The sequence below is a fragment of the Microcaecilia unicolor genome, chromosome 1 (genome assembly GCF_901765095.1).
Source record: "Microcaecilia unicolor chromosome 1, aMicUni1.1, whole genome shotgun sequence".
In the NCBI taxonomy this organism is placed as follows: Eukaryota; Metazoa; Chordata; class Amphibia; order Gymnophiona; family Siphonopidae; genus Microcaecilia; species Microcaecilia unicolor.
In genome coordinates, this window is record NC_044031.1 from 41,378,856 (window position 1) to 41,390,149 (window position 11,294).

The window sequence follows — 11,294 nt, forward strand, 5'->3', positions numbered from 1 at the left end:
AAAGAGAAATCTGAGGAAAGGGGGAGTAGGAGGAGTAGGCTCTTGAACAACACCAGTAGGCGACGTAGATAGGAACAATCTCTTTATTTTATTTTATTTTATTTTATTTTATTTCACAGAAGTGCAATTGAATACGCTGAGCTTTTTTCCTGCATCGGCAGTGGATTACAATTGTAGCAGAAGCCTTGCTTTCATTCTCTTTGAGCTTAATATTCGTATATTTATATATCACAAGACTCCTGAAGAAGGCGTCTGTAGCGCCGAAACACGGCTGTGTTGAGTCGAGTGTATATTTAAATAAAGAGATTGTTCCTATCTACGTCGCCTACTGGTGTTGTTCAAGAGCCTACTCCTCCTACTCCCCCTTTCCTCAGATTCTACTTTTCGTAGGAATTTGTGTACCTCCACCCTTGTGGTGGTTTGGCTTGGTTGGTAAAAGAGAAAACAGAGTGGATTAAATAGTGCAACTTTCTCAGTAGAAAAATATACATCTAAATGAGTAAGGTGATCACATTTGCAGATGTCACAAAATCATTCAAAGGTGTTAAATCCCATGTGGATTATGAGAAGCTGCAAGAGGTCCTTCTAAGACTGGGCATCCAAACAGCAGAAGAAATTTAATGGAAACAAGTTGCAAAGTGATTTCACTTAGGGAAGAATAAGCCTAGCTAGAGCGACATGTTGTAAGGTTCCTCGTTAGGAGTCATAACCCAGGAAATGGAACTGGGTGTCATTGCAGTCAATATGATGAAATCTGCTTAGTATGTAGTGGCAGCCAAAAAAAAAAAAAGCAAACCGTGTTAAGAATTATATCAATAAATGAATAGATAATAAAACAGTATCATGGTGCCTTTGTATCGACTCCATGGTGCAATCACACCTTGGGTATTGTGTACGATTGCCGCCTCTCAAAGAAACAGCAGAATTTGAAAAGGAACAGAGAAGGGTGACTAAAATAATAAAGATCTTATGAAAAAATGCTAAAAAGGGCAAGGCTCTTCAGCTTTGAGAGCAGATGGTAGAGGAGAAATATAATAAATGTCTATCCTGAGCAAACCTAAATTATTTGCTCTTTCAAATAGTACAAAGACTAGGGGGACACGCCATGAAGTTACTAAGTAGTATATTTAAAACAAATAGGAGAAAACGTTTATATTTTTCACTCAACGCATAGTTAAGCTCTGGAACTTGTTGCTGGAAATTTAGGGGCCCTTTTACAGAGCGGCGGTAAGCCCAACGCGGGCTTACCGCTCGCTCTTGCGGAACTACCGCCAGCCCAACGCAGCCACCGGCTGTAGTCCCACCCCGAGTACACGGCATTTCCAAGGGACAAAGAAAACCCCCAGAAATGGCTTGCGCAGCGGTAACCTGGCGATAATCGGGCATCGGGTTAGCGCGGTAATTGCACCGGGTTAGCACGGGAGCCCTTATCGCCACCTTAGTGGCTGGCAGTAAGAGCTCCCCATTGCATGGCCATGCGGTAAGAGTTCTCTTACCGCATGGCCATGTGTGCCTGGGGTCTTATTACCTACCCGCTGTGATAAAAAGGACCCTGGCGCTTCCGCAGGGCCCTTTTTCCTGCAGCTTGGTAAAAGGACCCCTTAATGTACTGTAGCTCACTAGGTTTAGAATGTTTGGACAAGTTCCTGGAAGAAATGTCCTTAGTTAAATTAGATGTGTGGGAAAGCCACAGCTTTTACCTGAGGCTAAATAGTAAGGAATTTAGCCACTGTTGACCTGGATTATTCTCTAGGACATACTGGGCTTGATGGGCCTTTTGGTCCGACCCAGCATGGCATTTCTTATTTTTATCAGTGTAATACTTTTTATTGAAATTATTTTTGTCAGCAAACACAATTACAGGTTTTCTTCCAGTATCAAAATACGTTAGGTCCTTAACCACCTTTTCTAAATATAAGATTGTGCTGGATTCTGATGCAGCAGAATATGGAGGACACCAGAGACTGGACCATAACACAGATTTCTTCACTGAAGCATTTTCATACAATAATCGTTCCTGTTCATTGATGGTAGGTTCAGTACTGGTTTTCATCTTGATACGTTAAGAAATTACCATGATGCATGTGGATTTCAGGCTATTTAGGAGAAACAATTTAAGAAACAAAAAGTCATTCTGGGACAAAAATATATATTTTCTGTTTCCTGTAGTGAAACAGTCCAATTTGTTTTAGCAAAGCCTACCATTCAGTCGAGACTATGGTCACCAGCAGACTTCCTTACCAGATTTCCTATAGAGGGAAAAACATCTCTAATGATGTACTTCTGATCTGTGAATTTGTGTAATAACCATGCAGAAGTAACAATATATAAGGAGAAAAAAACACTCAAATATATACGCAATCAACCCAAAACAAAGAGTGAAAATAGCTCACTTAATTGAAAAATAAAACCATGGAGGAAAAAGGCCTCAGATGACTGCGGTAAACCAATCAAATAAACCCTATATCAGGGTGCAGGGCCGCCGAGAGACTGGGCCAGGCCCGGGACAAAGCCACCCCCGGGCCCCCCCCACCTGAGGTCGCCGGGCCCCCCAGCCACCGGGCCGGACCCTCTCTCCACCCCCGGGCCCTCTGCACTAACCTTAAGCGCCTCCCTCACCTTCGCAGCAAGCGCCGGCAGACCTCTCTTTCCTTCCGTGTCCCGCCCTCGCGGAAGTTACGTCAGGCGAGGGTGGGACACGGAAGGAAGGGGTGGTCTGCCGCTACTTGCTGCGAAGGTGTGGGAGGCGCTTAAGGTCAGTTCCGGGTGCGACGGAGGGCGGGCAGGCCGGACTGCGGCGGCGGTGCCGGGCCCGGGGAATTTTGTCCCCCCCTCTCGGCGGCCCTGTCAGGGTGTCATGATATTTGAACCACAGTTCACAGTTTCTTTCGTTGCTCTAAAAAAAGCATCCCTAAAAATAATTCTCATTTTAAGTAAATTTTTGTGTTTACATTTTTTGTTAAGTTTTTGTTAATTCGTCATTACATAGATTTTTTAGCAGAATATGCTCATAAAAACAGCTTTCACTTATGAATGAAGTATTGCTAAACAGCTGAACTTAGCTTAAGGCAGTCCACAAAGATCCCAACAGAAACCCGCTTCACCTCTCGGCTTCTTCAAGGGGATTTAATTCACTGCCAGCTTAGCAACTCCATCCGTTGGGATCTTTGTGGACTGCCTTAAGCTAAGTTCTAGCAATACTTCATTCATAAGAAAAAGCTGGATTACTGACATGCTGCCTGTGCCATGGTCATGTTTAGTTCTCTAATAAGGGGGGAATTTTAGGTGCCGAGACTTATTTTAGGGAGAATTAACCCGTTAGTGTCCAGTGTTCCATCAATCTGTTCCCATATGGCTTATTATAGGAACATTGGACACTAAAGGGTTAAGAATAAACAACTTTAACTACTACTGTACAAAGTTGTGCTGAGTTAGTCTATAGTGTCCTCCTCTGGTAATTAGAAAACAAGTCTTTCTAAATTTAATTCCCTCTCTTGTCTCGTACCACTTGTATATTGGATTGATGTATGATAACATTCAGAAATACTGTATAGTGTGCATCATTTGAACACTGGTTTTTATCCTTTTCTCTTTTCAGGTATACATTCCAAGCAGAGTGGCTATTGTGCTCCAAAATATGGACATACCAAACTGAATCTTATAGTCCTGAACAATTCAGACTCATTGCACTAGAAAGCAAAGCGTTATAAAGTATAAATTTGTGGACAGTTAATATAGCTTATTGCACTTTAGATGACTGAAGTGGTACATAAATCGAGGATGATTTTCACAAAGTCACAGAATAAAAGAGTTAAAAATTCTTCGGTCTTAGAGGATGCAGGATAATTTGAAATAATTCAAATTAGCTGGTGTGGTTATCAGTTTCTTTGCTTCACCGCAGTATTTGCTATGCATTCAGTCATTTCTTGAGAGGAAGTATCATTTCAGTGTTCTTAAAGAAGAGAAGTATCAAATTGCAATACTCAAAAACTGCAAATTAAGGGGCCCTTAGGCGCCTACGCACGTCCAATTCACGTCAATACGGGCGCGCGTAGGCGCCTACGCACGTCCAATTCACGTCAATACGGGCGCGCGTAGGCGCCTACGCACGTCCAATTCACGTCAATACGGGCGCGCGTAGGCGCCTACGCACGTCCAATTCACGTCAATATGGGCGCGCGTAGGCGCCTACACACGTCCAATTCACGTCAATACGGGCACGCGTAGGCGCCTACGCACGTCCAATTCACGTCAATACGGGCGCGAGTAGGCACCTACGCACGTCCAATTCACGTCAATACGGGCGCGCGTAGGCGCCTACGCACGTCCAATTCACGTCAATACGGGCGTGCGTAGGCACCAACGTGCGTCGGTTTGGAACTACCACCCAGCTACCGCAAGCCTCAGCTGGTAATTCCATTTTTTACTTGTGTCAGAAAATATTTTTTATTTTGTACCGCGTGGCTATAACCAGGCGGTAATCGTCAGTGTACGCGCACTGACGACTACCACCCAGTTAATGTGTGAGACCTTACCGCTAAGTCGATGGGTGGCGGTAAGGTCTCAGACCCAAAATAGACGCGCGCCAATTTTTATTTTGCCGCGCATCCATTTTTGGCCAAAAAACAAAAAAGGCCTTTTTTGCAGGCGCTGAAAAATGGACCTGCGTGCGTGCATCCAATACACGCTCCTCCAACAGTGCAGGCCATTTTTCAGCTCACCTTGGTAAAAGGACCCCTAATTTTGTCTTAGAGTATCCCCAGTGAATATGCTTGCAGTATTGTACGCACATATATCATGTACATTTCGTTAGTGAGATCTGAAAAAAAAGTATGGTTTTACAGCTCTTGGATTGCAGTTTGACACCTCTGTGTTAGAAAACCATGCAATTGTTTGATTACAAAGAAACTTGGATAACAGCAAGCCTTCAATTTATTTGCCACATATCTGAAAACATGAACATTGCTGCCATCTTCATCTCTCTGGAATTCCACAGCGGCAACTTAAATTCTGACAACAGAGTAACTCAGGAGGTTAGTTGGGTAGACTGCACCGCCTCTTCAATGAGCTTCCTGTTACAGAACCTATTTGTCGTCAGCAACAACTTATGACTCGTTGACGGCTGTTAAGTTTTAATAGTAAAGCTTTATTGGGGGACAAGGTTACATCACTGGAGCTGTGGTCCTCTCCCAGCTGCACCGTAGAGGATGAAATGGAGTCATGATTTCAGGAGCCTAGAATGGTCTTTGAACTTAAAAATTTAGCAGTGTTAATGCAGTCCTATATTTAAAGTCAGATCCTCCTCATTTATGAATGGAGGAGTGGTCTAGTGGTTAGGGTGGTGGACTTTGGTCCTGAGGAACTGAGTTCGATTCCCACTTCAGGCACAGGCAGCTCCTTGTGACTCTGGGCAAGTCACTTAACCCTCCATTGCCCCATGTAAGCCGCATTGAGCCTGCCATGAGTGGGAAAGTGCGGGGTACAAATGGAATAAAATAGATACTATTGGAGATTCTACATGGAATGTTACTACTATTGGAGATTCTAGATGGAATGTTGCTACTATTGGAGATTCTGTTGCTACTATTTGAGATTCTACATGGAATGTTGCTATTCCACTAGCAACATTCCATGTAGAAGGCTGCCCTTGCAGATCAGCAACGTGGCCGCGCAGGCTTCTGTTTCTGTGAGTCTGACGTCCTGCACGTACGTGCAGGACGTCAGACTCACAGAAACAGAAGCCTGCGCGGCCACATTGGTGATCTGCAAGGGCCGACTTCTACATGGAATGTTGGAATAGCAACATTCCATGTAGAATCTCAAATAGTAGCAACAGTGGAGGAGTGGCCTAGTGGTTAGGGTGGTGGACTTTGATCCTGAGGAACTGAGTTCGATTCCCGGCACAAGGCAGCTCCTTGTGACTCTAGGCAAGTCACTTAACCCTCCGTTGCCCCACGTAAGCCGCATTGAGCCTGCCATGAGTGGGAAAGCGCGGGGTACAAATGTAACAAAAAAATAAACTATATTTCTGTGAAAATGCGAAAAGCAGTAATTTTCATCGAAATGGAATCCTAAAATCATTCTGCAGGCTTCATATAGGTGCTCATTTTCAAAGCACCATAGACTTAGAAATGTACACATATGTAACTCTGTAAGTCTATGCACTTTGAAAATGAGCCTCAGTGTGTACTTTATTGTACCAAAATAGCATAAAGTATAGGCAGAAAATCATTGTCCATTTTCCAAGCTTGTATGTAAACACTGAGAAACGCAGTTGTTATTTAAAATGGAAACATTTGCAGAACTTACAAAATACATATGTTTTTGAATTGTAAGGGGCGGGCACAACATAGGTACGTGCTGTGCCGATTCCTCCTCTCTATTTTGATGTAAAGGCAGCCGTTATTATATAATTGCTTGCTTAATAAATGCCGTAAAGTGTGGCACAAAACAGTCCCTTAAATGAAGCACTTTTATTTGTCCTCTACAGCGGGTTTGTTTTTTTTTTTTTTTGTAAGAAATGTCTTATTAATTGCGGGGTTGATTTTCAGCAAGATCCAGCCATTCCAGAGTTAGGTGGCTAAATCCTTTGGGCTTGAAGAGGGTAATTCTATAAACCATTCTCGCATCTAAAATGCTGTTTTATGCATATAAATAGGTTATAAAATTAAGCCACACCTAAAAATATGCATAGTGTATGCTGGTGCAGAGGGGCAAAGTCGGGCAATCATAAGCTGCACATGTATTTTATTTTTTTAAAAACTATCATTTACACTTGCTCATGAGCAGACGCCATGTTTGCATCTTGAATGTCAATGTTATTGATGGATTTCGTGTACATATGTTATAGTCACATAGGTGCTTGTGTGTCTTTATAAAATGACACCAAAAATGGTACCTTCCTGCTCACTTAACCTATGTGTTCTGTTATAAAATTAACCCCAAAGTGCATCCACGTTATCCAGCCTCCCCTGCCTAAATCTAAATCTGGCCCTGTAGATCCACTAAATGGCTATGTTTTGGTGGTTCTCTGTATGGATTCCCTACAGTTAGGGGAAAAGGTTAGCCACTAATGATAATTTTCAGTACTGGCCAGCTAACCCTGAGTTCATAGAAATATGCCCTAAATCTAACTGACTAAGCCTGTAGGTGTTATCTACATATGCAAAGATAAGTATTGAACGGAGGGAAAAGCCTCAAATGAACCGCTAGGGCACTCCTTTTGTTAATAAATCAACTTTAGGGAGGCCTGCGGAATCATCACTGGCAAAAAAACCTCCAGGTTCATTACTTAATTTAAGCTCTTCAAGTCACTTTTTTAGATAATTATGAAAAAAAACTTAGCTTTCCAGCTGTCCAGTTGTTCGTTGTGACTACCCAAGGCCCGACTTTGGCCAAGGTTTTGGTTACTGCTTCAGGGTTACCGTGGACTCTTAACTGGTATATTTTGCTGGATCAGTGCTCATGCATGATCATGATCTAGCGAAATATACCAGTTAGAGTCCACGGTAACCCTGAAGCAGTAACCGAAACCTTGGCCAAAGTCGGGCCGTGGGTAGTCACAACGAACAGCTGGAAAGCTAAGTTTTTTTTTTCAAAATTATCTAAAAAAGTGACGAACTTAAATTAAGTAACGAGCCAGGAGGTTTTTTGCCAGTGATGATTCCGCAGACCTCCCTAAAGTTGATTAATTAACAAAAGGAATGCCCTAGCGGTTCGTTTGAGGCTTTTTCCTCCGTTCAATACTTATCTTTGCATTTGTAGATATCTCGTATTTGATTGGTTATTACTACTAAATCGATATTCTACAAGCTTCACTACGATACTTAGATTAAGCCTCTAGGTGGGCAGATTTATGGTCTTTTTCAGTTGTAATCTTGCAGTTGAAATTGAGTCTATGATGTGCAGCTATGTTTTAGTTTACTATCTTAAGCTCCAAAGGACTTGGTGAAAATATGCTCCTTTATGTAAAATAAGGAACTAATATGTTTGCATTTGATTTTTATATATACTAATATAACTGAACTTGGTAAAGATAAAAGAATAAATAGTACAGAATGATAGTTTTTTGGGGAAAACCCTTTTTGCATTTATTGATGATAGAGAAACTGATTCAATGTTTAAATGTCCCTCTGTATTCATCCCTCTGTAATGTCCTAAGTTCCTGAATGTTTTTGGCTTTTTCATTTATTTGTGTTACAGCAAATATGGAACTCAATAATTGTCCAGTAAAAATGTTTGAACTACTACCAAATAAACTCAGAAGCATCATGTATAAACGTCTGTTCATCTTTCAAAGTTTAAAGTACCGACCAGGGGCGTAGCTAGATGGCCAATTTTGGGTGGGCGGGCATGGAATTCACCCCCCCCCCCCCGGTCCCCCTCTGGTTTTCTCCTCTCTCCACCCCTCCCTGCCCATGTGTGAAAACTGAGCATGTGCAGAAGGGCCAGTCTGTGTCAGCTCAAGCCAAGTGCTGCTGGCTAACATTTGGAAGAGCGCTGGCTGCCCCAGGAGAGAAAATTTCCAGCATGGCAAGGTTTGGGGATCCCCACCAGCTACAGCAAGTGTCACAATTTTGGGTGGGCCTGAGTCCAAAGTGGGTGGGCCCTGGCCCACCCAGGCCCACCTTTAGCTACGCCACTGGTACCGACTCGCATTCATGTCTGCCATACATAGAGAAATTGTTCAGTATGTGTTAAGTAGGTTAGAAAGTTGATTCTTGCAGCACTTTCAGGAAGCAAGAAGTTTCCATCATTTATATAGTAACATAGTAGATGACGTTAGAAAAAGACCTGCACGGTCCATCCATTCTGCCCAACAAGACAAACTCATATGTGCTACTTTTTGTGTATATCTTATCTTGATTTGTAACTGTCATTTTCAGGGCACAGACCGTACAAGTCTGCCCAGCACTATCCCCGCCTCCCACCACTGGCTCTGGCACAGACCATATATGATTTTGCTACATCCAACTTGGGAAAATGTTTCACTGTATGAATGGACATTTAAAACAAAATCTTTAGGGAATGGATAACTGTCATATATTCTCTGTTCATCTGTTTTTATTTTACATATATACCTGATGGAATTAGCACCTGCTAAATGATAAGAAATGCGCAGGCATAAAATGAGCATCTTAGGGGGTTGTTTACTAAAGCTTAGCTTGAGTTATCTGTAGCAGGGCCCATAGGAATAAAGTGGGCCCTGCTGCAGATAACTCGACCTGAGCGTTAGTAAACAGGGAGGTTAGTATTTCATGGCACACTAAGCTTTAGTTTACAGGATCCCTTAAAAGAAAAACTGTCATAACTTGAACAAAATTTAATTTTAACTTAGGGGGTTGTTTACTAAAGCTTAGCTCGAGTTATCTGCAGCAGAGCCCATAGGAATAAAATAGGCCTTGCTGCAGATAACTCAAGCTAAGCTTTAGTAAACAGGGGAGTTAGTATAGTTAGATTCCATCTTTCCATTTAAAAGTTTTAAGAAACAATGAAAATGACAATTTCAAAAAAACAAGATGAGCATATACCCCATAAAACATAATAGGAAAATACTAAGGGAGAAAATTACTAAGCGGCCACAAAAGTCATTGTTATATAAATCCCAAGCAATTAAACCAACAATCACATCCACAAAATCACATATATATACACCTTTTGAAACTCAAAAAATAATTGACCATCAGCAGAGAGGACAGTCAGTTCATAAATACTGAATTATAACGTAGCTAAGCACACTTATGTATCAATCATAAGTTCAAACAAAAAACATTATAGTGAATACCAAAAACTACAACTTCACAAGCAGTGTTATGAAACAAATGATTAACATCTGCTGCCTTTAAATTTGTTTTAAATTTAAAACTCATAAGTAATGTCACACTGGGAAAAGACCAAGGGTCCATCGAGCCCAGCATCCTGTCCATGACAGCGGCCAATCCAGGCCAAGGGCACCTGGCAAGCTTCCCAAACGTACAAACATTCTATACGTTATTCCCGGAATTGTGGATTTTTCCTAAGTCCATTTAGTAGCGGTTTATGGACTTGTCCTTTAGGAAACCCTCTAACCCCTTTTTAAACTCTGCCAAGCTAACCGCCTTCACCATGTTCTCCGGCAACGAATTCCAGAGTTTAATTATGCGTTGGGTGAAGAAAACTTTTCTCCGATTTGTTTTAAATTTACTACACTGTAGTTTCTTCGCATGCCCCCTAGTCCTAGTATTTTTGGAAAGTGTGAACAGATGCTTCACATCCACCTGTTCCACTCCACTCATTATTTTATATACCTCTATCATGTCTCCCCTCAGCCGTCTCTTCTCCAAGCTGTATAGCCCTAGCCTCCTTAGTCTTTCTTCATAGGAAAGTCGTCCCATCCCCGCTATCATTTTAGTCGCCTTTTGCTGCACCTTTTCCAATTCCACTATATCTTTCTTGAGGTGCAGCGACCAGAATTGAACACAATACTCAAGGTGCGGTCGCACCATGGAGCGATATAACGGCATTATAACATCCTCACACCTGTTTTCCATACCTTTCCTAATAATACCCAACATTCTATTCGCTTTCCGAGCCGCAGCAGCACACTGAGCAGAAGGTTTCAGCGTATTATCGACAACCAGATCCCTTTCTTGGTCTGTAACTCCTAACGTGGAGCCTTGCATGACGTAGCTATAATTCGGGTTCTTTTTTCCCACATGCATCACCTTGCACTTGCTCACATTAAACGTCATCTGCCATTTAGCCGCCCAGTCTCGTAAGGTCCTTCTGTAATTTTTCACAATCCTGTCATGAGTTAACGACTTTGAATAACTTTGTGTGTCATGACTCTTGGAGCTTGGTAATTAGAAGCCCCAATATCATGGAGCATAACCCTGGCCCAGCAATCACCTGAAGTCTCTTATTTTATGAAGTCTCTTTTATTGAATAAATCACAGATAATTTACTCACAGATGGATGTTCAGGATACAGAGACTTCTTAATCTGGAGGTTGTGGGAGGTGGAGATCTGAAGAGAGGTAGTTGTATTGCAGGGGGAGGGGAAGGTAGTTGAACAGGTAGAAATAATCCAAAGCTGGGTGACTGGAATGTGCGATATCTCATTTGGAAGAAGATATTCACAGGGTAAAAACCAGGTTCTTTACAGGGTGTTCTCAGCAGGACAGAGCTGTGTGGAGCCAGATGGTGTTAGCTCCATGTCCCTGGCTATAATGGTGAAAGAAGCCCCGTGTGGCTGAAAGGACAAAGAAGTGGTGGAGCTTCACACAGGGAGGAGCAGATAGAGACCAATGGGGACAG

General features: G+C 42.3%; 1 protein-coding gene across 1 annotated transcript in view; it reads left to right on the plus strand.

Annotated features, from left to right (window-relative positions):
• Positions 1-4,102, plus strand: part of LOC115465564 (1,4-alpha-glucan-branching enzyme-like) — a 120,761-nt gene extending 116,659 nt beyond the window's left edge. Inside the window, exons 15-16 of the mRNA XM_030196120.1 lie at positions 1,913-2,030; positions 3,599-4,102. Of these exons, the coding sequence (XP_030051980.1) occupies positions 1,913-2,030; positions 3,599-3,655 (175 nt within the window). The 3' untranslated portion in view covers positions 3,656-4,102. The remainder of the gene's footprint in view (positions 1-1,912; positions 2,031-3,598) is intronic.
• Positions 4,103-11,294: the final 7,192 nt, after the last annotated feature.